At 54.1% G+C, this 25,549-nt stretch overlaps 10 protein-coding genes across 10 annotated transcripts; 6 read left to right on the top strand and 4 right to left on the bottom strand.

Moving 5' to 3' along the window:
• Positions 1-53: 53 nt before the first annotated feature.
• BKA78DRAFT_110783 (casein kinase II subunit beta) lies at positions 54-1,873 on the top strand. Its single transcript, XM_066882258.1, has 3 exons — positions 54-345; positions 968-1,213; positions 1,262-1,873. Exons 1-3 carry the CDS (start codon positions 289-291, stop codon positions 1,724-1,726), a joined length of 768 nt encoding a protein of 255 aa, XP_066745091.1. The 5' UTR covers positions 54-288; the 3' UTR covers positions 1,727-1,873.
• A 309-nt stretch (positions 1,874-2,182) lies between these two features.
• Positions 2,183-3,983, top strand: BKA78DRAFT_110794 (uncharacterized protein). Its single transcript, XM_066882259.1, has one exon. The coding sequence runs from the start codon at positions 2,549-2,551 to the stop codon at positions 3,887-3,889; it is 1,341 nt and encodes a 446-aa protein (XP_066745090.1). The 5' UTR covers positions 2,183-2,548; the 3' UTR covers positions 3,890-3,983.
• A 402-nt stretch (positions 3,984-4,385) lies between these two features.
• BKA78DRAFT_110756 (uncharacterized protein) lies at positions 4,386-8,715 on the top strand. The gene is made up of 3 exons (XM_066882257.1): positions 4,386-4,553; positions 4,607-4,856; positions 4,905-8,715. Exons 1-3 carry the CDS (start codon positions 4,476-4,478, stop codon positions 8,543-8,545), a joined length of 3,969 nt encoding a protein of 1,322 aa, XP_066745089.1. The 5' UTR covers positions 4,386-4,475; the 3' UTR covers positions 8,546-8,715.
• Positions 8,716-10,498, top strand: BKA78DRAFT_368029 (uncharacterized protein; the record flags this gene model as incomplete). The annotated part of the gene is made up of 3 exons (XM_066892626.1): positions 8,716-8,895; positions 8,977-10,055; positions 10,135-10,498. Coding segments are annotated over 3 exons (1,335 nt in total), but the record flags the coding sequence as incomplete, so codon positions are not given.
• Positions 10,499-10,780: 282 nt separating this feature from the next.
• Positions 10,781-11,600, bottom strand: BKA78DRAFT_330822 (PUA domain-containing protein; the record flags this gene model as incomplete). Its single annotated transcript, XM_066889818.1, has 3 exons — positions 10,781-11,189; positions 11,378-11,518; positions 11,587-11,600. The coding sequence occupies 3 exons, from the start codon at positions 11,598-11,600 to the stop codon at positions 10,781-10,783; spliced, it is 564 nt and encodes a 187-aa protein (XP_066745087.1).
• Positions 11,601-11,817: 217 nt separating this feature from the next.
• BKA78DRAFT_351677 (general substrate transporter) lies at positions 11,818-13,479 on the bottom strand (the record flags this gene model as incomplete). Its single annotated transcript, XM_066891221.1, has 4 exons — positions 11,818-12,498; positions 12,546-12,971; positions 13,016-13,318; positions 13,366-13,479. 4 exons carry the CDS (start codon positions 13,477-13,479, stop codon positions 11,818-11,820), a joined length of 1,524 nt encoding a protein of 507 aa, XP_066745086.1.
• An 86-nt stretch (positions 13,480-13,565) lies between these two features.
• BKA78DRAFT_280606 (glycosyl hydrolase) lies at positions 13,566-15,963 on the top strand. The gene is made up of 2 exons (XM_066885619.1): positions 13,566-14,782; positions 14,936-15,963. The coding sequence occupies exons 1-2, from the start codon at positions 14,039-14,041 to the stop codon at positions 15,686-15,688; spliced, it is 1,497 nt and encodes a 498-aa protein (XP_066745085.1). The 5' UTR covers positions 13,566-14,038; the 3' UTR covers positions 15,689-15,963.
• Positions 15,964-16,015: 52 nt separating this feature from the next.
• Positions 16,016-18,198, bottom strand: BKA78DRAFT_368006 (Cupredoxin; the record flags this gene model as incomplete). Its single annotated transcript, XM_066892625.1, has 5 exons — positions 16,016-16,469; positions 16,530-17,183; positions 17,233-17,632; positions 17,681-18,088; positions 18,134-18,198. 5 exons carry the CDS (start codon positions 18,196-18,198, stop codon positions 16,320-16,322), a joined length of 1,677 nt encoding a protein of 558 aa, XP_066745084.1. The 3' UTR covers positions 16,016-16,319.
• A 1,963-nt stretch (positions 18,199-20,161) lies between these two features.
• Positions 20,162-21,258, top strand: BKA78DRAFT_110727 (uncharacterized protein). The gene is made up of 3 exons (XM_066882256.1): positions 20,162-20,470; positions 20,532-20,591; positions 20,650-21,258. The coding sequence occupies exons 1-3, from the start codon at positions 20,299-20,301 to the stop codon at positions 21,006-21,008; spliced, it is 591 nt and encodes a 196-aa protein (XP_066745083.1). The 5' UTR covers positions 20,162-20,298; the 3' UTR covers positions 21,009-21,258.
• An 851-nt stretch (positions 21,259-22,109) lies between these two features.
• On the bottom strand, positions 22,110-22,578 carry BKA78DRAFT_368005 (uncharacterized protein; the record flags this gene model as incomplete). Its single annotated transcript, XM_066892624.1, has 2 exons — positions 22,110-22,303; positions 22,380-22,578. 2 exons carry the CDS (start codon positions 22,576-22,578, stop codon positions 22,110-22,112), a joined length of 393 nt encoding a protein of 130 aa, XP_066745082.1.
• Between the last annotated feature and the right edge of the window lie 2,971 nt (positions 22,579-25,549).

The raw sequence follows: 25,549 nt of genomic DNA, 5'->3' as shown, positions 1-25,549 counted from the left end.
CAATTCTGGCCCAGTCTCTCCAACATCATCAACACAGGTAGACTGTAGGACACCATTTTGAGCATTTGGTGATAGTGATGCACGGACCACGCCAAGGCCTGCCGGGGTTGCCTTTTGGATCGCCAGCCCACCTGTTCCGCCTCGACCGCCTTGAGATTCACCAATTCACGCTCCACATCCTAGAACCCAGCCCGACCATCCTTACGCCCTCGGCCCTCGAAATCCCTGCCCCGCTTCTCCGGCTCTTGGACGTCTGTCACTCCTCCTCGGGCTGCTCATCACTTGGCCATGGACGACTTCAACAGTGAGACGGACTCTGACTACACGAGCTACTGGCGCGATTGGGTAGGTGCATTTCCCCAGCTTCTTCCTTCTCTCCCAGGACTGCATGATGCCCTACTCTTTGCCCTTCCCTCGAGACTTGCCTTCGATTCCGCTGCGTCGCTCGCATCGCCTACCCCGCCATGGACCGCCGAAAAGATTCAGCGAAGTCGCCGGATGCGCAAGACGAGCAGGCCCTGGACAAATTGCCAAAATCAGAAACGTCTGATTCGGTGCCTGTAAGGCCCAGGAAAAAGATGCGCATTAGTTTGGAAGGCAATGCTCGCGAACAAGATGGAGTGGGTGCTGAGCGAGAACATTACGTCGACCGCGAGGAAGACACAAAACGACCTTTGCAAAGCCAGGACACCGACTGCAAGTCTCCAGGAGATTATCATGGCCAGTCGTGCTCGTTCCCCGGCGGGGTCAAAACCTGGCCAAAAGAACCACTTCTCGATTTCGATTTCTTGCGCAGCGATTACCTGCGCAATGATAACAACCTGCGCAACGATCCTTTATGGCCAATGTTCCAACACAATTCTATCTCTACATGGCCATCTGCCGCTCTCAATCTCGCCAGAGTTCAAGAGGCTTGTTTTGTTTCGATGACATCTTATGGCACGGAGCTGATAAATATTTTGACTAGTTCATCTCCTCCCGAGGCAATGAATACTTTTGCGAAATCGACGAAGACTACCTCACCGACCGCTTCAACCTGACTGGTCTGAACACCGAAGTTCAATACTACCAATACGCGCTCGACCTCATCACAGATGTATTCGACCTCGACTGCGACGATGACATGCGGGAAGCCATCGAAAAGTCGGCAAGGCACTTGTATGGCCTGGTACATGCGCGGTACATTGTGACGACCAGGGGTCTGGCCAAGATGGTAGGAAATCCGGTGGAAAAGTGATGGGACACTGCTGACGCAATACAGCTTGAGAAGTTCAAAAAGGCAGACTTTGGCAAGTGTCCCCGCGTCATGTGCGAGGGACAACCTCTGCTCCCCATGGGCCAACACGACATTTCCAACACCTCCCCTGTCAAGCTGTACTGTGCTCGCTGTGAGGACCTGTACAACCCCAAGTCTTCTCGCCATGCCTCCATCGACGGAGCTTATTTTGGCACTTCATTCCACAACATCCTGTTCCAAGTCTACCCCGCCATGCAGCCGGCCAAGTCCCAGAGACGCTACGAGCCACGTGTTTTTGGCTTCAGAGTACATGCTGCAGCAGCTCTGCAGCGGTGGCAAGACGCTCGCAAGGAAGACATGAAGGACCGCCTCAGAAAGGTCAATGTGGAGATTGGATTTGAGGATGATGAAGACGGCGAGCTGGAGGACATGGATGATGACGAGGCTTACGAGGGCGCTTTGGCTTCGGTTAGGAACCAGCATCTGTGATTTCGTTTTTCGTAGGGTTTCTGGCATGGCGTTGAGGAGGCAAACCAACAGAGCCTGGGGAAAAGGCTTGTCATTGGGCATTTTGTTGGCGTCAGGACAGTATGAGTATCACGGAGGTCATTGGTGGTGGTCAACAACCAAGACGCTAGTATGATTACGGTTCTTTCTCGAGATCATTTTATCCGGGTTCCTCTTTCACACAGCCGCTGCGATATGCAAGATGCTAATGCCGATTAGAATCGATTCTGGAAGCTGCAGATCTTTCCTGGGCTGACGTGTCTGCGGAATCCAGGGATGGCCCGTCATCTCATCCCTCGAGACCCCGACCATTGGAGAATCGTACTCACCCCGAAGACTGGTCTCCAAGCTCGAGTTGGAAGATCCCGTATTTCGAGGAGCATTCTGGAGCGTCAGATTTGTCTTCAAAATAACAGCTGCCTTTGACACGAGGGGAACGCTGACATTGACGAGCAGAACCGGATCGTCCAACGTTTTGCGGTACAACCTCGGGGTGTGACCATTCCTGCAAGCAATGAGGTCGCCTTTCCACTTTTGACGTCACTCGGTCCCTGTCTTGAGCCCTGGATATATCAACCCCTCGAAACGCTCCAGGCGCTTGCGTCTTGTCTCTCCGTTACATCAACCTCTGTTCTCCCATGACCAACCACGTGGGAGTCATCACAATCGAACGCCTATCGCCACACTACTAGTTGAGCAAACCCCCAGCTCCATCTGAGAATTCTCTTTCGATCTGAGACTTGTACTACCTCCTGTATTGCCGTCATCTTCAACTTCCAGCATTCCATCTCGTCATTGTCCAAAATGGTCGAACTTCGCAACGGCAAGCAAGCCGATCAAGCAGGCATCCATCAGCCTGCCCAACAACACAACACAAACTACAACCACACCGACGCCAAGCGCAAAGACAGTCTCGCGTACGAGCACGAAACCTCCCATGCTGATGACCAGCCTGTGAGCAACGTCAACACTGTCGATGACCTCCCCAGGATTCTGGAGGAAATCGCCGAGGAGGAGAAGAGGTTGGAGGCGGAGCAGAAGGACCAGCAGAAGCAAGAGCAAGAGGGAAAGAAGGAGGTGGATGTGGACCATCAGCCCGTTGGACAGCTCTCTCTTCCGCAAGACCAGGAATTTCGGGAGAGCGAGCAGAGCATCCCGCAGAAAAGGGCGCACAGTGACATTTCGCTGCTCAACTTTGATGATGACGACATCGAAAAGATTGATGAGGCAAAGGATGAGGATAGTGGGGAGCAGCAGGAGCAGTTGGCTGTTGATGCTACTGAGCAACCTGGGAATGAGCAGAAGGAGGATCAAGACAAGAAATCTCACGAAGAAAAGCCAAAGTTTTGTCCTGGGACGGGCAAATTCGCGCAGCCGTCACTTGGTACGAGCAGCAAGAACAGCGACGTTCCGTTCCATCCGCCTGATCGCCGTCCGACGCCCGGACGCATCAACAATCCGCGTGCGGTCAATGAGGAAGGAGCTGCGCCTATCTTTTCACGTGGGCTTGTTGAAGAGTTTCCTTGGAGAACGGATCCCAACTACTCGAACCGCAGCTACATGTCCATGGACCAACATGGCGTGTTCCACGACGATGATGACGCACCCAAAGGACCCCCGAAGAAGAAGGGACGCTACAACAACCCCGAGCGCCTCAAGTGGGAGGAAGAGCAGCCACTGGTCGATCCGAACAATTCCGACCACGCTTATCATTTGTGCGCCTCACGGGGACCCGACGGGCCACCTACGTACGACAGAGCGGGATACTTGCTCGACTACGAGAAGAGCTTGGCTTTCACGCGTCCAACGTCCTACAACAAGACCAGCATCGTGAATGGCATGGACAGGGCCGTCAACCGCAGCACCAAAGAGCAAGAGCAGATGGCGAAGCTGTTTTTTGAACCTGGGGCCGTGCCGGAAGACGCAGGAATCCGTCCAACGGAAGCGAACCACTGGCGCGATCGCGTGAGCAAGGACTTGGGCGTCCCGTGGCATGAAGTTGGAGTAGAGAGGTTTCAGGAATGGGATCGGAAGGGATTTCCCAAGGCAAAGAAGGATGAGTACAAGAACTTTGATCAGGAGGAGAGCGAGAGAATGATGTCGTTGCTGAAGGGTGGGCGGTACCGGGTTGGATCCAAGCACTAGAGATCAAAGTTCGGGAGGAGAGAGCTGAGAAATCTGAAAAGTAGACATAGCTTTGAATCCTAGTTGACTTTTGAGAAGACTAGAATGGAAAAATGATAGAGAACGTGTCGAGTGAGGTTGATAGAAGCAAAAGACGGGGCCGAGATTAAATGCACGAGGCGCACGGGCCGGGGCGATCTGCCGCCAGTAGTGGATCTAGTGCCTTGGCGGCCGCGACCTGCGCGCGTCCAACAACCTACGCACTACCTACGTTGGAGCTCCCTGGCCAGCCTGCCTGTCACAAGCAACATCACCCCGAGCCCGCATTCCACCAACACTCTCCGTCCGCCTATCTGCTCGACTCTCCCGCCCACCTTTGATGCTCCACGCTTGTGTCTCACTCCCGCCGCCCGAAAGACGCTCCGCTTACGCCTAAACCGGACTCCCGCCAGCCCATTCTCCTCTTATTCTACGTTGCACGCGCTCTGGGGCAGACCCGCATTGGTGATTAGACTCGCCCGCGCCGGCTCGACCGGTCTCTCTCAACGCGAGGCCCCAGGCGCCTTGCCCCCCTCCGCCAACCGCAGCCGCCTTCAATGTCGATTGGATGCAACCTCTAAATCCATTTCTGCGGGCCTTCTTCCGAAGCTCTCTCCCGGGACAGTGCTCTCCCGCCCAGCACCACGTATGCGCACGCTTCCCCCGCAGTCTGGGCCCCTTTTGACATTTTTGCCACAGGTTCTTCTCGTCCCCACAACAGAGATCCTCCTCAACTCTAGAGACCGCGAGACCAACGCCCACTATACCGACCTTGCGGGCTCCGAGGAGTTCCTTGCCAGCCATGTCCTTCGATTACCGGGCGGAGTTCCGCCGGGGCCAAATGGAAAAGAGGCTTCGTTCCGCGAAAGCAGGGGCAAGGCCAAGCAGTACCAGACGGCGAACGGACGCACGGTGATAATCAAAGACACGTTCCTGTACAGCAACAAAGGCAGGTAAATCGGTCCATTTGTCGTGGAATGGTGGCTGACAGGAGCAGGCTTCAAAACGCTGAATCAGGCGCAACTGCTCCATGATATTGTGTACTATCCCGACAATTTCGACGCCCAGCCATGGTTGGTGTACTATATCTCGCGGCCTCTCATCGGCGCGTTGGAAATCATACCCATCATTTCCGCCTCGCCGTCAACTCCGCCGAAGCCTGTCGAGTCCCAGTCGCAGAATGAGGCAAATGCCGGCGCATCATCGGTCCCGCAAAAGAAGGAAGTCAAGTCCTTCGCAGAGCTTCTGAATCTTTTTCCCATGATCGCAAGACAAATGCAACCAGGTCTCGACAGATTGTTCAAGGAGTTTGGTCATGAATTCGAGAAGCCCCTGCCAGCGCCTCCCAACAAGCCGTCCAGCTTGTCAAGTAGACGGAATTCCATGTCCTCGGAACGAAGTACTCCGGCGTCAATGCACAGCAGTTTATCCGGGCTTTCCAACGGTAGCACGAGACTGCCATCCTTGCTGGAGATTTACGACGAAGAGGACGTCATGCGGCGGGCGCTCGAAACCGCAGTCACGGCGGCGATTGACATTTTCCAAATGGTGGACAAACAACAGCTGTCGAACTTGGGTGCGACGACCGATCTTACTGGCCCGATTGTTGAACGCCTGATTGAACGCTATATTGCTGAACAGCTGCACGGTCAAGTACTCTTCCCACGGATATGCTCGGTCAGACGCTTCGACGACCTGGAGCTGGAATCACGGGTGCGCCAGATGCAGGATCTGGACCTCTCTCAAGTCGGGATTCCCATTCCAGATCGAGAGTCGGGCAAGAAAGAGCTGGCCCTGCGCTTGGCCAAGGGCGTAGAAATTTTCAAAAAGATGAACAACGCCGGCAGCCCGCAGGAAATGCTCGACATATTGCTCGCGACGCAAAAGTTCATCACCATGCCTGAATCTGCAGCCGACAGGCCGGCAGGAGAGTCTTCAGACTCACAGTCCGAAAAGCAGGCCGCGATGATGACTATCAATGCAGACACTCTAGTCTCCTTGCTGTTGGTTGTGGTCATTCGATCATCCGTGCGACACCTTCAAGCACGGCTCTCGTACATGCGACATTTCATCTTCATAGACGACGTAGAAAGCGGCGAGATTGGTTACGCCCTAAGCACTTTTGAAGCCGTTCTGGCTTACTTGATGCGAGATTCCGCTGGTCTGAGGAAAGCGAGCAGAAGGAACAAGCAACTGTGGCAGGCTGCCAGAAGTGGAGACGTCGCATCATTGAAGTCGATACTGGAACCAGCGCGCAGATATTCCATTGCTGACAGCGTCGTAAACGACGAAGAGGAACCAGAGACGAATGGGCCGACAATAGCATGGGCCGATTTGCACTACAACGCGCCCAGCAGCAGCCATGCGGACGAATCGATACAGACCGCTGATGAGGATGCTGGTCCAGGTCCCTTGGCACACGTCTTTCCTTTCCAGCGAGCAAAAACGCCCCCGCTTGGAGAGCGACCGAAGATCAAGAAGCGCGTCTCCATGCAGTCGCGCAGCAACTCGCTCTCGTCGGCAGTATCGTTCAGCTCGCGAAGCGATACCGTCATGTCTACTGGAAGTGGCCTCGAAGGCGACACTTCCATTGAGACACTGTCTAGAACTCAGGATCCATCCGGACAGTCTGTGCTCATGATGGCTGTTGAGAATGGCCAAGAAAGAGCTCTCAAGTACCTGATCGGCCTCGAGGAATATTATCCGCTAGAGTTTATCTTGACTGACAGCAATAACGACGGGACGACGTTGCTGAGTGCAGCAATACAAGGAGCTCGACCAGGTGTCATCAATCTCCTCCTGGAATACGTCTTGAGTCACGCGCCCAACAACCGTGTCGTCGCCAACTACATTGCTCGTCAAGATTCCCAAGGGAGATGTGCGGCTCACTACCTGTTCTACCAACCGTTGCTGATTCCGTGGATTGGACGTCTGGTGCCGTGGACGTTGAAGGATAAGAATGGACAAACGCCGCTATTTGCGCTGTGTAGGTCCTACGACCACCAAGAGTATCGATGGATGGTTGAAGCAGCCGTCACGGCAGCCGCTCGCGCGCAAGGCGACGGTCAGCCGCTGCATCTCGACAACCACATCGATGGCAAAGGAAATACGTTGCTTCACATTGTCAATGACCCGCATCTGGCGCTGAAACTGTTGTACCACTGCGATGCTGACGCGAACGCGGCGAACGACAAACAGTTCACGCCACTGATGGTTGCGAGCAAGTACGGGAGGACTGATCTAGTCCGCGTGCTGTTTGGAGACCCGAGAGTAGATCTCTATGTCAAGGATAACAGGGGACTGACAGCCGTCGAGCTTGCCAAGGACGACGAGGTGCGGAACCGGATCGACGACTTGGTACTGCTTTCCAACTCGCCTGACCCGGACGGCCGGACTACGACCGTGGTGCGATCCTACTTTGTGGAAGATGGCACCGTCAGAATGGTGCTCAAGTCGGGGGCACCAAACGGCAACAATGCCATTACAGTCACGACATGTCGCAGATCGTTGGCCGACTTTGAGAATCTGGCCAAGTGGCTGTCCATGGAGAATCCGGCATCCTGGCTGCCAACAGTGAATGGGTTTCCTTCCCCATTTCTCATCCCCTCCAAACCTTCCCGGGCGATTCTCAAAGACATTCAACTTCGTCTGGACAGCTTCCTCAAAATTCTGCTCGGTCATCCTACCTTTTCGACCCACGAGCTCGTGTGGGAATTCTTTCTCGTCCCGGAAATCGATCCGCACATGCTCGAGGAGCGTAGCAAGCGCAAGGCAGAGACAAGAGTCGAGCGAGTCAAGGAAGAATACACGCCCATCCTCGACGTCCGCGAAGTGGAGCTGTTTGTGCAGCACGCCCGCGAGTCTGTCCGCAGCATGCACCATAGCCTCAAATCAGTCCTGCGACGAACAAACAAGGTCCGCGGCTCCCTCAACGATCTTGTCGAGGCGGGGTCGATATCGACAAATGCCCTTGCGACGCTGACGGCTCTCCCGCCATCTCACAAACACGCCTTTGAACGCTACACCAAGAGTCTGATGCAGATGGAATCGTCACCGCTGTCTGGCTTCTACTACGACATGCACGCCATTAGCACGACAGTCCAGGCCATCTTGCAAGCGTTGACGCGCCCTGGTGCTCTCATTGGTTCCATGGCGCAGACGCAAAAAGCCATCGACCGACACACGCTGTCGTTGCGCCGATCCGATCGCTGGCCCCTCGGCCTCCTCGACGACACGCGCCACCGCATGCAGCGCGACGCGGCCGAAAAGGTGGACAAGAGCGTGTCGGAGCTGGAGACGCTGGGCAAAGAGCTCAAATACACCCAACAGACGGTCGCGGCAGAGCTCGCTGCATGGCAAGAGAGCAGAGTCGCTCAGGGTCGCAGGGCCTGTCGCGAGCTTGCCAGGCGCATGGTTGTGGTGGAAAAGGCCAGACTGGACAGCATGCGGCGCGCAATCCGCGGACTGGGCATGGACGACGGAGCGTTGGATCGACCAGGGCATGCATCCAAGGGCAGATACGAGGGCATCGCGAAGGGCTTTAAGTTGGCCTTGAAGAGAGGAGCGGATCTAGGAGCGCATGGGGAAGAGGTGTTGGATCCAGGGGTGCCGAATGGCGCTGGTATAGACGGATTGTAGATGTTGAAGGTGCTGCGTGGGATAGACGAGATACCTCTTGCTGCTGGAGGAGGAGCTCTGGCAGCTATGTGATGATTTCTCTTGTATGTATGGAAATGTGTATATTTTCAAGGATCAAGTTGATTGGTGTCGAGGGTTCACATGCACGTGGCGCGCGGGAGTGGCGGTGCGCGGAGCTGTGGCACGACCGACTCGAACTACGTCGGATCCACGACCCTCGACCAGCTTCTACCGCTCAACAACGACAACCTCTCCCAATTTCTTCTCCACTACTCACTTCCCGGCCGATATATTGTCCTCCCCTCCCCCATAGACTAATTCTCTTCGACTTCCACCACTTTTACATCATGGTAAGCTATGTTTTGGCAATCTGCAACTGCCCCGCTTTCGCAGCCAGCAACACCAACATTTACTAACACGCTCCGCACCAGGCACCCAGCGCGTCACAAAAGCGGCTGGCGCTCGCAATCATCGACTTCCTGTCGGGCGCGACCAAGGACGGCTCTCTGACTTCGGAGGACGCCGAGAGCATCGAAATCGCAACCAACTGCATCGCCGAAACATTTGGCGTCGATGCGTCCGACAGCGCGGCCGTGAGCGACGCCCTCGGCGGCCAGAACCTGCTCTCCATCTACAGCGTGTACGAGAAGCTCAAGGGCCGCACGACGCCGAGCACCGAGGGCGGCAGCAGCGCGAAGGAGGGCCGGCCCAGCACGCCGACGGCGGTCCCGACGGGCGCCGCTGCTGCTGCTGGTGCTGCTGGCAGCAGTGTTGGAGCTGATGGCGACAACAAGGCCGAGGCGGAGAAGCTCAAGGGCCAGGGCAACGCGGCCATGCAGCGCAAGGACTACGCCGCGGCCATCCAGCTGTACACGCAAGCGCTCGACCTCGTCCCGCTGCAGCCCATCTACCTCTCGAACCGCGCCGCCGCCTACTCGGGTGCCGGCCGCCACCAGGAAGCCGCCAACGACGCCGAAATGGCCGTCGCTGCCGACCCCAAGTTCGCCAAAGCGTGGAGCCGGCTGGGGCTCGCGCGCTTCGCCCTCGGCGACGCAAAGGGCAGCATGGAGGCGTACCAGAAGGGCATCGAGGCCGAGGGCAACGGCGGCAGCGAGGCCATGAAGCGCGGCTTCGAGACGGCCAAGCGCCGCGTCGAGGAGCTGGGCGGCGACGTCGCCGCCACGGGTGCGCGCGATGCGGGCGCTGGAGCTGGCGCGGGCGGTCCTGGCGGCTTCCCGGACCTCGCTGGCCTCAGCAGCATGCTGGGTGGTGGAGCGGGCGGCCAGGGCGGCGGCATGCCCAACCTGTCTGAGCTCATGCAAAATCCCATGATGCGTCAGATGGCGCAGAACCTGATGAGCAACCCCGAGGCCATGCAGGGCCTGTTGAACAACCCCAGATTGAGGGAGATGGCGGGTCAGTTTGGCGCTGGCGGCGGTCAGGGTGGCGGTCAGGGCGGTGGCATGCCCGACTTCAGCTCAATGATGCAGGACCCGAGTATTATGGAGATGTGAGTACACTGCCTCTGCCTGGAGGGCACATTCGCCGTGTCCTCATGGCGAGCTTTGACTAACAAGACGCGACTGCAGGGCGAGAAATCTGATGGGCGGCGGTGGCGCAGGCGGCCCTGGCGCCCCTGGCGCCGGCCGCGGTCAGGGTCAGTAGTAGCAATTGCAAAATGGATGACCTGGGAATCGAGAATCGACCCTGAGGGGAATCGTATTTTGATGGACAAGAGGGAAGGAAGCCTGTCGCGTCGTATACCGCGCTGCGGCCGTCTATTGGACGGGACTGGACGAAGAAGCCGAGCCGCTTCGAATGATATCCAAGACTCATGATGCATGGATGACGATGCTGTTCTTGCCTTTTCGCGCTATCCTGCTTTTCGTCGCTTGCATGTGTGATGCTGCTTGTTTGTTTATCATTCAAGACTAAGCTGCTCTTGCGCAGTTGGAGTCGATCAGTTCTCGTGCCTTTTAAGCGTCATTCTTCATTGGTCTTCGTTCCTGCTGCTTGTTTTTGTTTTCGATTTCATAAAATGCTTCCTGAATGCATGCGTCCACATGCCGCATCATGGCTCCATATGCAATCAGCGAATGGAACGTAGACTCCCTGTTCCTCTTCGCGTCGACATTCCCATGGCCGACTGGCAGTCATTCCGCGTGAAAGCCACAACAAACAGAGCCCTTCCTGCTCTACTCCGTGTCTCTGGCCCTTTCTCCCAACTCTCCCCCCTCAAAACTCCATCTTCCACAGCCCATCCCCCAAATAATGTCCCGCATCGAGCGCAACACCCTTCTTCTTGTCCTTGATCTCCTTGGTGCCGACCTTCAGCTGGCCGACCAAGCACGCGTGCTCCTTGCCCTCGGCCTCGACGACCACCACGTCGCCGGCCTCGAGCTCGCCGTCGCGGTCGTACGCGGCGTCGCCGCAGCCGGGCAGGCGGCCGCCGGGCGACGTCAGCCCCGGCGCCATGAGCGACGCCCCCGACAGCACGAAGCGGATCGCCCCCCGGTCGATGCGCATCCGCTTGAAGCACTCTGGGTACTTGTGCACGACGGTTAGGTGCGGGATTATCGGGTCGTCCATGTGTTGGTAGAAGAGCGGCGTCGAGCCTAGCGTGTAGAGCGCGACGCGGTCGGGTCTTGGTTAGGTGGGTTAGTCAGATTGTCTACTGGTTCTGTAGAGCTGCTTGGAGTATGGGAATTGGGTGTGGAGTTGCGGTCATCGGATTGGGACAAAGGCGGTCGAGTGGACAAGGTGGGTTCGTTCAAGTGGTAGGGTTATGGCACCGCAGTGTGGACGAGGCAATGATGGATTGGGTCTACGCACAGCTTGACCAGATCCAGCTGCTCCTTCTTGGGTATTATCTGGTCCAGGTACGGCTCGAGCAGCGGGTACTGCTCGGCGACCTTTGCGCGGATGCCGCGCTGGACCGACGACTTGACTTTTGTTTTGGCGCCCGGCACGATGCTGCTGATTGAAGTGTTAGTGGCGGCCAGGCCTCACTGCAGTAGGCATTGGGAGGTAGAGACACGCACTCTTTTTTGAACATGGTGGCGGGTGAGGTGTTGTTGGTGAGGTGTGTGGAGGAGGGACAGAGTTGACTCGAGGAGGGGCAGCGAAGGTCGGCGCGGCGGCTGGGCAGGAGCCCCACGTCTTGACGTTTTGCGCTCCGCGGCCGCGCTGGAAACCGCGGGGTCGTCCTCACCACGTTATATCAGAGTACTTCACTACAAAACCATCTCATTCAGCGTCAATCGCATCAAAACTCAGACAGCCTTGACATCGCTGCTCGCACCCTTGCCCTTGAAGTCTCCCAGCTCCGTCGGACTACCAATCGTCCGCAAAATGGGCTGGTCGCGCCATTGCTTCGCCGGGATGCCGTTCATGAAGAAGCCGTTGATCTCCTCAATCGTCCTCCCGGTAACCTCGCCCACGCAAAAGTAAACGTACGCAAGCGTCACAAAACACAATCCGGTGTACACGAAGCCCGTCTTTGGACCCAGGCCGGCCGAGTAATACAGATACGGCAGCGTAAACACCGTCGCCCACACCGTGACCCAGAAGCACGCCACGGCAATGGCGTAAATCTTGTTCCTGTTGCGCCCCACGGCCATCTCGGACGCTATCGTCCAACCTAAGGGCCCCCAGGAGAAATTGAAGGCCGTGATCTCGAGAATGACAAAGGAGATGATGACCTTGCCAAAGGTGCGGCTGACGTTGGAGCCGGGGACGCCCAGGCAGCCGACGATGAAGATGGAGATTGTCATCATGATGGTCGTGATGAGGAGGAGCGGTCGCCGCGGGATCCGGTTGGCGCACAGCACGGCGGCGAAGACGACGACGACTTGGATCACGAAGACGATGACGGTCATCATGAAGGGGTCGCTGAGGCCGATTTCCTTGGAGAAGACGGTGCCGAAGTAGTAGAACCATTGGATGCCGTTGATCTGGCTGTGTCAGTCGCTGGTCGCAGTACGGATACGCTGGCACTTACCTGCTGGGCAATCAGTGCGCCAGCCGAGTAGATGAGCTTCCGTCTCTCCACCGGATTCGTGACCAGTTCAATCCAGCTGGACTCGGCCGTCAACTCGGCTTCGGCGCGGACGTCTCTCCTCAGCGTCTCCATATCAGCTTGGGCGTCATAGCCTTGGTCGCCGCGGCGGATGGCCTGGAGCGAGCGCACCGCCTCCCTCTCTTTTCCCTGGCGCACCAACCAGCGAGGAGACTCGGGCACGAAGTAGATGAGGAGGAAGACCAGGCCCGGAAAGACGAGCTGGAAGCCAATTGGTACGCGGTACGCCGTTGGAGTCATGTTGCTCTCCATGCCTCTGTTGATGGCAGCCGCCAGGATCTGCGACACTGACAACGTGAGCTGCCAGCACATGAGCAGAGGGCCTCGGATGCTTGTTGGTGCCACTTCCTTTGTTTTGTCAGTGAGTTTTTGAAGTGCAACGATCGACTTACTCCTATATAAAGCGGGGACGTGGAAGAGAATGACCCCACACCAAACCCGAGGACTGCGCGCCCACCGGTTATGTGGCTGCGATTCGACACGGTCGTGACTTGCATGATGACGCCTGCGACTATCATGGCGCTTGAGATCAAGAATACGGGCTTCCTGCCAAGGTAGTCGTTGAGCGGTGCCGCGGAAAGAGATCCCACCAGCTCTCCCACATTGATCATGCTCGTCATGATGGACAATTGAGACGGCGGAATCTTGTATGTGCCATCCTTCCTTCGAGTACCGAAATGCTGCACAAAGATGTCCTGTCACGCTGTCAGCCTGGCAATCCATGTCGGGACTCTTGACGCACCAGTGTGGATACTCCGTTGAAGTAAACGCCATCGTAACCGTACAAGCAAGCACCGAGTGCCGCAAAGGCACAATAGGCACACGCCCACGGGTACTTGAGTTTGAACGGTTTCATTTTGCGCTGCGAATCAATCTGGTGCGCGTGCTGAACGCCAGGGGCTTCGAAAAAACGATTTGAAGAGAAGACACTTATAAGATGACGCTGATCTCCGCACCATCAACCCAGACATATATATCTTCGTCATCGCCATCAACAGAGCGGAACCCCTGTAGTCATCATGAGCAAAGTCAGTGACTGGGTTAGAGTTTCTACCCACGTGATGAAAATGCGGGGAGCCATGGGGGCTACCTTGCCTCGATGAGCAACAACTCTGCGCTCATGCAGTCGATCCAATCGGCAAATTTGCCAAACTCCCACCTACATCACGCAACATTCTACCGAGAGCTTGGGATGCGAGTAAGTTCCCGCCGTTGTCGCCGGCGAAACTGCCAATTCCATCACCAAGTCAGACAAGAGTGGGAGCGCAATATCCATACGAGCAAGATGTATCAAAATCAGGAAGCTCGCACGAATTGAACATAATTCGCGCAAATCATCCTGCATAGGGTTGGCTGTGCTGGCTCAAAAGCGAGACTGCGCTGCTCGAGTCTCTTGAAGCCTCCTCCTCAACACCATGTCCGGAGCAACGGACATCCCCGGCTTGTCCTCCAATGGATACAGTCGCGCCTCCCCAGCTCAAGCATCGGCAGACGCCATTCCGCTTTTGGTCGATGGAACTTACCACCTCTTCCACTTGACGACTCCTCCCGACACTGTGCACCATCCTGGCCGCCTCCGCTCCTCTTGGTCAAGACTGCGCTCCGACGACCTCAGGACATGGACTCGCGATGCCGAACCCGCAATCACTCCAGGCAAAAACGCGTCTGGTCCCGATGCCGACGGGGCATGGACTGGCTCTGCCATCATCGGTCCAAACAATGCTATGCACATTTTCTACACCGGCTACAACCTCTCGCAGTCTGGGCGACAAGTGATTCTGCACGCCGTGTCCAGCGACAAGCACGGGACGCACTTCACCAAAAGCTCCTCCCCCATCACCATCACGTCTGCGCCCAGCCACCGCGCCGCCTTCGAAGCCATCGACTTCCGCGACCCCTTTGTCTTCTTCCACGCGCCCACCTCGCTGTACTGGATGCTGGTCGCGACACGCCTCTCCACCGGCCCGCACTGGACGCGCGGCTGTCTCGCCCTGCTCACCTCGCCCGACCTCTCCTCCTGGGCCCTGGACCCCGCCCCCTTTTACGCTCCCAACGACCTGCTGTGTCCCGAGTGCCCCGAGCTCTTCCCCCTGCCAAACGGCAAGTGGTACCTCGTCTACTCGCGCTTCACGGCCCCAGACGCTGGCACCGTGTACCGCGTGGGCGACTCGGCGCGCGGGCCCTTTCGCATCCCTCGCGACGGCTCAAACGGCCGGCTGGACGGCCGCAGGTGGTACGCTGCCAAGTCGTGTCCGAAGAAGGGGGAGCCGGGAAAGCGCGTCTTTTGGGGGTGGACGGGCGATTGGTGCGAGAGGGATGGGAAGTGGTTGTGGGGAGGCGATTTGTGCCTGCCGCGCGAGGTGAGCGCGAACGCAGATGGCACGTTGCGAAAAGAGCCGGTGAGGGAGGCGCTGGACGCGTTGATGCTTGACCAGAATCACGTCGACTCTGCGTCCACGTTGCCGGCGCGCTTCGCCTTGTCCGCCGTCGGCAGCACGGCGACGCGCTTCCTCGACGTGCCGCGGACGTCAACGCATTCGGCATACCTCCTCTCCTTCACCATTGTGTCTCAGCCCACGGCATCGAGCTTCGGCGTCCTCCTCCGCAACGACGCCAGCCTCCGCGGGCACCGCCTCTCCTTCCGTCCGCTCTCCCTCCCCGCGCCAGCCCCTGCGCAGCAATACTATTCCATCACCCTCCAGACCGACCTCGCTCCCCTGGACGACTTCTGGGCTGACCAGTACAGCCTGTACGTCCCGCGTGGCGTCGACGGGCCTGAGCTCGTGCGGCACGACGCCGTCGCGCTGGATGGCGATGCGGTTGTCCGGCTCCTCGTGCAAGGGGATGTAGTGCAGTGTTTTGTCGGTGGGCGCGGCATCACGTTCCGACTGGGTCGTGGAGCGGAGGACGTCGATGGCGTCGGAGCAGAGAAGGATGGGTTGGCTGACGGTGAAGCAGTGAAGCAAGCGAGCGACGAGCATGCGGTCAAGGAGCTGGGTTTCTTCGTGCAGGATGGCGACGTGGTGTTTGATAGACTGGCGCTTCGCTTTGCTGGAATGGGATAGAGGAGATTTACAATGGATGGTCGGCCCAATGTAGACTCTTGAAGACTCTGAGCAAAGTTTGGGGGAGATTGAAGGAATTCTGCCCCTTCTTGTCTTGACTCGCTCGTTGTTCGTTTATCTGTGCTGTGATTGTCCCGTCAATTTGACCTGGATGGCATCCATCGTCCGTCTCTCAGAGTACAAAAGCGCCACCAGATACGTGCCATCAAGCATACACCAGTAAGCCTCACCACAAAAGTTGGCCGCCGGGACCATGACCATAAGATCAATCTGGCCATCCCGAGCACAAAATGCACCCGTGCAAGTGCAACGACAAGATGAATTCATGTTTCTTTTCATTCCAAGCCGCCGCCGGCAACACGGCTATCAGAAGCGGCGATGCATTGACTGATTGACTGGCCACTGGTCCAGCCGAAAACATGTAGCTGATGATACATGGACCGTGGGAAGACCCGAAACGCCGTGCTCTGGACACCAAAACTAAACGAGGGAAATATACGGGAGACAGACAGCGAAAGAAAGCGGAGTCGAGCCGTCGAGGCCATTGCGACGTCCATGCATGCGTTCGTGTTGAAAGAAAAATGGTGGAAAAAGACATTATTACAGCGAGTGAGCGAAGGCGAAAGAGGTTTTAGATGCCAGAGTCGTCCGACGTCACCGACTCAGTCGTCGCGTACGACGTCCACGCCTCGCAGGTCGAGTTGAGCGAGTCGTAGTCGATCAGGTCTTGCAGCTCGGTGTAGCGCTCCAGGATCTGGATGGCGAAGCCTTCGGACGTGTGCTGTGCGTGCGCATGTTAGCGATGCTGTCTTTTCAACGTAAATCTGTGCATTCGACTTACCCATCCAATGTGGCAGTGCATGAGCCAGGCGCCGGGGTTGTCGGTCTCGAAGCCGAGGACCAAGTGGCCAGATGCAATCAGCATGGCCGTGTCGCGGCGGGGCGGGTTGGTCGTGCTAGAGATGGTGCCGTTCCAGGAGCCGGTGCCCTGCGCGACGATGCTGAAGTCGTGACCGTGCAAGTGGATGGGGTGCGGGACCGTGTTGGACGTCTCGATGACGACAAAGTACCACTTGTTGGCCGTGTCGAGTTGCACCACGCCGCTGGTGTTGGTGAAGTCGAGGTCGTTGTTGTAGACGGACTTGAGCGTCGGGTTGGCCCACTCAACCTCCATCGACGTCGAGTTCATGTACCAGCGGAAAACGTCGTCAGAGTTGTAGCCGACGGTGACGGCTTCGGTCAGATTGGTGCCGACTTCCATCGTCCTGGCCACGTACGGGACGAGGTCGCTGATGCTCTCGTCAACACACTCGTCCGTGTAAGAGTAGGCCTTGGTCGAGGGGGTGTCAGTGGAGCCGTCGTAGTGGATGATGCCCCTGATCGTGGGGTTGTCGTTCTCAGAGCAGGCAGACTGCGCAATGGCCCTCAGCCAGAAATCAGAGGCAACAGACGCTTGGTCGGCGGTGATGATGACATCGTAGCGCTGTCCCATGCCCTGAATCTTGTTAGCCTTTCGAATTTGAGAATTTGAGACGCAGACTCACCATGTTCAGCACAGTCGTCTCGTACGGCTCAATCGGAACAAGATCGGCAGCAATGACAGTCATGGTGTGGTTGTCCACCATCACCTTGTAGTGAGAGTCGACGGCGGCATTGACAAAGCGCAGACGGTAAGAAGTACCAGAAGTCCAGTTGAGGCTCAGGCGCTCGCCGGTAATGGTTCCGGAGTTGTTGTAAATGTTGGTACCGTTCAGGAGTCCAGTGTCGAGAGTGGGAGGGCCGCTGGTTTCGGCAGTCTCCCACAGCTCGTCGACAGTCTGGTGGTCCCAGTCGTTGAGAAAGATGAGGCCAACATCCTCATCGTAGTTTGCCGTCGCCGGGCCGTTGATGAGAATGCCACCAAACAGACCCTCCCAGGCTTGCAGACCGTAGTGAGAGTGGTACCTGGAGAGTCAATTGAGCTATCCGAGACAGAATTGGTCAAAGACTTACCAGCTAGAGCCGTACTGGGTCAGACGGAACTCATACGTCACGCTGCTCCCGACTGCAACGGGGCACTGCGTAATCGACACCACACCATCATTAGGGTTGGTAAAGTTTTGGCGCATGCCGTGGAAGTGGATGCTCGTGCCATTTGTGCTCTCGGTCAGGTTGTTGGTGAAGTGAACCCTGACAGTGTCTCCCCAATCTCCGTAGATGGTGGGACCGGGTACGCTGCCGTTGATGGTCTGGACATAGCGTTCGATTCCATCAGGGGATGCGGTACCGTCTTGAAGGACAAACCAGTACTCGCGAGTAACGCCAGTATCTGGAACGGTCTCGTAGTAGTCGGTAGAAATATCGTAGTCACACCAGGAGGTTCTCGAAGAGGCGTCATTCCCTGAGCATGTCGAAGCGGCGCTGGAAGTGGTCGAAGTGGCGGTGGCGTTTGAAGAGGAACTGGACTCGGCCTGAGGCAACGCTGAAGCCAGACCGCAGAGCAGACTGGCCCCAAGAAATCCGGCACGCATTTTTCGAGGCGGCAAAAAAAGACAAAGAAATTTTTCCAGGTACCCCAAGGAAACGAGTGAAATGTCCTAGCGAGCGAAGGAAGAAGTAGTGATTGGTCTGAGTAAAATGACGAATGAGCAAGTGTCAAAATCGTCGGGCGAAAGACATTTTATCATGGTCCACAGACGCCGGCTCGAGCATTGACGGCGTACGCTGCCTGACCATGCTCTCCATGAAGTGGCAGTACTATGCAGAGTGGACTCAGTGTCATCAGGCGTTCCCGAACTCCGCAACCTTGATGCACAGCCCACGATGCAGGCACGCGCGGCTCAAGAAGAGCTGGACGAGGACTTGCATACAGGGGATCCAGCGCCTTGCGGAGGAGATCTATCCTCGGTTAGGTTGCCAAGGGGCAAATACGGTAAAGCTATTGGCCTGAAACCTGCACAACATCCCGTTTTAGTATACGGAAACGCGCTGCAAAGACGCGCGTGTAAAATTCGTCGCAGATACATGGCAGCCCAGTGAGACATGTCCAACGTCTTTGGGTCAACGGCCTTCTCAGCGCGACTATGACGAAGCCTCCAAGTGACCCTGAGCAACAACACTATCGATTTCCAGCTCTGATAATATTTGCCAAGGAAAGTGGTCGCGAGAGGATGATAATTCACATCGCATGATTGGTTCAGGCGTGAACAAAGAAGCCGGAGAAGGGGCGATCAACATCCACAGTCTAAATGGAGTACCTTCGGTATCCCGAGTGTAGAACTAGCGCAGCCGCTCGGATGAGGCACGGGAGGACGCTATCGAGAGGTGCAGCGGTGGCGGTGGAGCACGACGGGACGATTCGTCAAGCATTCTTCTCCTTCTCCGAGTCGTCATAGAGGACTTTGATCGGCTTTTGCGGAGTTGGCTGAATTGCTGTTGTTTGGAGCCTGAGCTTTTGACTCAGGACATGACAGAGTTGTAGAAAGCGACACAGAGCCGCCAGTTCCAACAAGGATCAGACGGGCGCGGACCGAGTACGAGAGACATCGATCTGCGGATCCCCCTCGTTGAAGAGCGGAACAACGCACAGGACCAGGGGAGTCGAACGCGTAAGCACATGACTCGGCATTGTTTGTGCCTCCAGCATTATTGAGCTCTTCAGCGGTGAGCAAGACGTGGCGTAACAAAGAGTTCTTTTGCTGATGATTGCAACGGCCGTTCTTGCATTGGAAGGCGTCCAGATGGGAGTTCCTTGGCCGAAAGTGAGGTGTTGGTCCGGTGTGGTGTGGAATGCCGTGGCAGGCCTGGACAGCCCTGCGAGAGGCGCATGGACCGAAGTCGGCTTTTCCGGGATAAGGAATTCCCGTCCCGATCCAACTGCAAGGTCAACAACACTCTTCGGACCATCTTCCTCATCCAGACATGTCGTCACCAGCTTACGTCTTGATAGTTCCCCATTGAGAATACTGAATCCATCTGCCTTTGAGCTTGTCTTACCCTTCCCTTAGCCGACATGGGCCAGAACCGTTGAAAGCTTGGCTGGCGGCTGAGCTTGGAGGAGCTCTGGGGCAAAAGTTACAGCTGTGCCGCCAAAGACGGGAAAGTCGTCTAAATTTGACCAGACTACGTAAGGTGGCTTGGTATCTTGACCATGGCTTCCAACCAAGCTCTGTTGTCGTGAAAGCTTAGCTTCAAGCAGGGACCGACACATCGAGGTTGGATCATCAGGGGCACCCACAACGATGGAAAAGTCTGCCGTACTACGTGCTCGAGACCGGGGATGCTGGCATACACGCTTCGTGGCACTGGAGACCGTTTGTTCGGCACCTCGCCGCGTACGCAACACCGCCTGTGCATACGCCAGCTACCAGCCTGAGCTGCCCGCCTTAACTACTTCGCCCTGCGTGCAGCTTGCATGTACCAGTTCTTTAAAACCATAGCCTCGAGCCGCCTCGTACTCACACACGTGAGGCCCAACTAAGCGAAACCCCTTCGTTCCACCATTCATGCTTCTACAGTTCATCTTTACTCCAACAAGAATCGCCAAGTTCAAATCAGGCCTTCGACCATCTACTTGATACTCGCTTACACCTAACCACCATCTTTACTTAAGAGTTATTCAGTCGTTCAAGATGCGGTCATTCACTACGATATCTCTACTCGCCACGGTTGCTCTGGTCTCTGCAGCTTCTGTTCCTCTAGAACGCCGCGCCTCTTCTGCCGATACGACCAACATAATGCTCCACGCTTACGGAACTGGCGCCGCTGGCACCATTGGTGGCACCCAGCTCATGTACGCCGATGGTAAGAATCTCGATAATGGTAGCCTGAGGAGCATTACAGGAGCATAGCTGATTCCACCCAGGTAATGCAATCATTGGCCAGCAGGCCCCTTCAAACGCCAGCGTGGTCTCCAACGTCACTTGTAAGAATATCTCCATGAACTTGGCACGATCCACCAAACTGACCGCCTCACTCTCAAGTCTCTTTCAATGGGTCTTCGGCGCCGATCGGCGTCTCCCCGACGACTTCCAACACGACAGCCCCTACCTCCATGTCCTTGTACATCAACACGGGATCAGACTCGTTCGACTCGGTCTCGCTCTCTAATAGCACCCCTGGCGAAAACTACACCGACACTGGCTTCGTCTTTTTCGGCGACTGGCTGATGTGGGTCGGCTCGGACGGCACGCTGCAATCCAAGTTCCACGCCGCTCCCACGGGTGAGGACGGCTCCTGGTCGCTCAAGTGGAATTCGGCGGACACGGAGGACAGCACTGGTATCCCCGTTTCGCTGAGGTCAATCGCGCCTTCCTCGGATGACCTCGACAGAAAGGCTTGATTGCGGTTCTGCCACAGGAGTTGAAATGCTTTGGATGAAAGTCTAAAGTAATCGGTGCGGTGTTTGTACGATTGGTTTGCATTTGGGGATATATCACGATCATCTGGGCTTTGCGAATGTTTTCTTTTTGATTCTACAGTCACTGTCATCTTGTTTGATCCTCCACTTTTTGTACTAGAGACGGTTGCCATTTTCGAGTTCCAACGCATTTCTAGTTTCAACCATTATTTCATAAATCTATACAATCACAAGTGATTTTCCAGCACAAGACCCAAGTCATTGACCTGCATGTGGCGCATGAAAAGCTAATCGCACGCTAAACAGAGCCACTGTCGCAGCCGCGCTCGCTAACTACCCGCCGATCCCGTCAGGCCCGTCCCGTCCCGCCCGTCGCGCATTCGCTCGCTCCCGCGTCGCTCCAACTCTCGCAAACTTGCTCGCTCGGGAAAATCCCTGATGACCTGCGTTGCTTAGCATCTGCTCAAGGCATGATCGCCGGCGTTCATCTCTCGCATCTCAGCCTTGTCGAACCGATTCGCTGATCTGCGCGCATCTGCGCATCGCGTTTGTCATGGCAAGCTTGGCTTGAGGCCGATGTCGCAGACAATTTGAGCCCGGCAAATGAGAGGGCGAAGATTTTGGAGATTGGTATTTAAGCTGACATTCCCCTAGGACTGCTAGTTCCGTGGAGATTGATCCTTACACCGACTGGATACCCTCCCAATCCATGCTCAAACTGGCGAAGAGCTTCTCTTTCCGAGGTCGAACTCGCACGGAAGAATAGACTGAGACGCGACACACCAACTGGAGAGGCCTACGCAATGGTCAAAATCGTGCGCAGCTTTCCAATGCTTTTGAAGATTTCGTCCGCATGGGAGCGCAAAGTCTATCTTCGTCCGTAGGTAACTCGCAGATTTCTGGTAGATGCGGTCGTCAAGCCTTTCTTGGAAAATTCCAGAATCCGAAGCCACCAAATACCGAAGACTGATTAAGATCGGGCCTCGCCAATCCGACCACTCTTCATTTCCCCTTTCTGTGATCTGGACACATTTGAGCCTCCAGTCAGGCAAAATGACCACTTCCACAACGCAACTGCCTGCTTCAAGCCCCTTGCCACAGGAAGGCCACCAAGCTCAGTAGCGGCGCTCCCCAAAGCGTTCCCAAGCCCGCATACATCTTGCAACTGTAGTACTGCCATCCAACAATGGCGCCGCCAATAACAGTCGCCCAAAGTATCCACTTCTCCTCCACTGACCCAGGGCCGCCCTTGCGCGCCCACATCACGTTCATCGCCGCTGCCCTGTCGTCAGTTAACCGACCCTCAACTTGTAGTGCGTTTCAACCAGGTAGGCCCAAGACTTGTGTACTCACTAAGTAAAATAAGGGAAACGGTTGCATAGTCCCACGTGGGCCCAATGATGTGCTTGGCCTTGCCCAGCGCCGAGTTTTGAGGGATGGCCTCGGCGGCTGAGTAGATATTTTTGAAGCCGACAGACATGTGCTTGGGGATCGTGAGCGCATTAAGCGCCGCTGAGAGGTAGTACAGCGTCGATGGGACGAAGAGCGGCATGATCGGTCGGAAGTTGCAAGCAAACAAAACAAAAGAAGGATTTGGAAGTCGCTGACGCTCCTGGCTGTCCAGGGAGAAGCAAGAAACTTGGGACTTTGAGGAGCTTTTATTGCAACATTGAGTTGCAGATTTTCGGTATCGAATCGTCTCGCCCTGCTTGCATAAGGGCTTCCGGTGGGATGGCTGTGGGATGCCGTCGCACAAATCCTCCGCCACGGATGGCCGGCATCCCACAGAATCCACATCCTTGGGTCCATCTTGCAAAATTTCAAAGCTGGACCGAGGTCGAAGATGACTGGGAAATAGTGATCAGTAAGGGGTATTGGTTATCAACGAGAAATGGTCCCATTCACAAGCCGGATTAGTGTTGCTCGTGGTGGAGAGACCCCTGACATCACCTTGTTTGGAACAAGACATCATGCTCCGGATGAATCCTCCCTGCATGCGACGTTTGAAGTTGTCGCAGTGTTGCCGAATCGAGTAGCCTGCACACACCCATGTTTCTCGACGCTCTCCTTGCCTCTTCGACACCTTGAATGAGTACGCCCTTAACATGTTGGCTTTGCACACTTGCGACATGACCTGTAAGCTTTTCAACATAAGGAATCATCGACGACCATCTTCAGGACATTGAAGGCTTGCGGGAAAGGGAAAGTGTTGTGGAAAATTGTAGGAAGCCACCATCTCTACTGTCAATACTCGTCATCTGGGCCGTCTCGCCAGACTCAGTTTGTGAGGACCACAAGATGGGACGCGCAAGCTCTGTATAGAGAATTCTAGGGGTGGAATCGATTGAACAGACAGGTATGAACCGTCTGAACCATGTCTCGGGGCATGTTTTTGGAACACGATTGCTTGCATGACTCGTTTGCGTCTACATTTGGATAACATGGCCAGAAGACCGAGGACGACTTGATAAGAACATGGCAGATACTTCCCTGACAGGGGGTTTTCTAATTCTAACATGGGGTCCTCTAATTCTAACATGGGGTGGTGACTAATCACCTGCGTGCAGGCCTTTGAGCCGCGAAACAGCTTGCGATATTTGAAGTTGTTAAGTGAATTACCTGATTTAGTCAATTGCGTTAATTCTTATAGTATTGAGCCTGCACTTAAACCTACCTACTTATATCTAATTACCTTACTATCTTAACCTCTTAACCTCTTAACCTCTTAACCTCTTAACCTCTTAACCTCTTAACCTCTTTAAGAGCACTTAGGACAAGGCTTCTAGTAATACTTAGTACACTAGTGCTCTCCTCTATAATAATAAAGGTGATAGCCTAAAGTCTTACCCTGTGCCTTACCCTATACCTTCTATTATACCTCTACTACCTGCTCCTAAACCAGCTCCTCCACCTTAAATCTCTTGTTATAGCTGTTGTTGATTAGTCTAATGCTATAGTATATATTATAAGGCCTAAATTTACTATTGCTATTGTTTTTAATACTAAGGATATTATCACTACTACTCTCTTTACTACTACTCTCTACCTATACTTACTTGTTAATAGGCTCTAGTATAGTTGTAGGTATATAGCTAGGTATAATTATACCTGCTAGTATCTCCTAGTTCTTTTATAGTATACTTAGAACACTAGTAAGCTTACTCCCTAAAGGTGCTACCCCCTAAGTTACTACTACCTTCCTTAGTCTTAGTGCTTTCTTCTTCTTAGTAGCCTTAGCTTAAGTAGTAAGTATCTTATTCTATATAGGGATATACTTTATATACTTATTCTTACTCTTCTTTAGCTAGCCTTATATCTTAACTAGAAGTAGATTAAGTATATAGCTATAGCTACTAGGTAGAGTAGGTATAATAGGGTCTAGTATAACCTTAGGTACTATAGGTAAAGGAGTAGGTATATTATAGCTATTAGTAATATTACTAATAATATACTTAGTATTACACTTAGTGCGCAGGTAAAGATGCTACTATAGATAGATATCTAATATTATAATCTTCTAGTTTAGGTTGCACTTAAGGTTATTATAGATCTTATACTAATATAGAAGGCTATACTTCTTAGTAAGAGACTAAGGTAATTAGGAGAGCTATTATCTAAGGTAGTATTATTAACCTTACTAGCTAGTAGTAGGGAAGAGTTAACCCTAGTATACTTTACTATAAGATTAACCTACTTAATAAGTAGGTTAAGTCCTTTGATTATTATCTCCTTTATAATAAGTGAAGAGATAACTAGCTATGCTATAGTAGAGTAATACTTATATATAAATTATATTAAGAGAGTTTACATAATAGCTATAAACTTATTATAGATAAGGGTAGTAATATCCTGCTTTACCTTTAGGAGGTCCCTAGTTAATAAAAAGAGATACCCCTTAAGCTTATAATAGGTACCTTTAAGGTAGGAGGTAATAGTATTACTAAAGTATTAAATCTAGTTAATCTAGATAGTATACTACTACTCTTTAATAGGCTCCTACTCCTTATTTATATAACTAATTAGGACTAGAAATACCTTATAGTTCTTATAGAGTGCCTACTATATCTCTTTAAATCTTTCTAGTATCCTATAAGTATAGATAATATTATAGATATATCTAAGGAACTCTCTATATAGAGCCTCTACTATAGCCTACTCCTTCTTTATCTATATATCCTTAAGGGTGAAGGTCTTTATAGTATATAACTTAATATTCTATAATATATGCTAAGTATAAAGAATATATAGTATATTAGGGAAGACTAATATTAGGGTGTTCTTTAGAGTAGTTTTATAGTTAGTAATAAAGATATAAGGCTAGGGAGTATTGCTAAAGAGCTCCTTAAGCTAAGTAATAGTAAGGTGGTAGGAGTTAGTATCTTTATATATAAGAAAGTAGAAGCTAATAGTAGTAGTGTTTCTATTACTATTAGTACCTATAATATAGAGAAGAGGGAGTAGGAATTTATTTATTTAGTATATATAATTAAGTAAGACTATATATAGCTAGTAGTAGAGTATCT

Source organism: Phyllosticta capitalensis (genome assembly GCF_038381095.1).
Source record: "Phyllosticta capitalensis strain CBS 128856 chromosome Unknown BKA78scaffold_4, whole genome shotgun sequence".
Classification (NCBI taxonomy): Eukaryota; Fungi; Ascomycota; class Dothideomycetes; order Botryosphaeriales; family Phyllostictaceae; genus Phyllosticta; species Phyllosticta capitalensis.
Note: the sequence above shows the minus strand (reverse complement) of the source record. Positions and strands in the feature narration are given on the sequence as shown.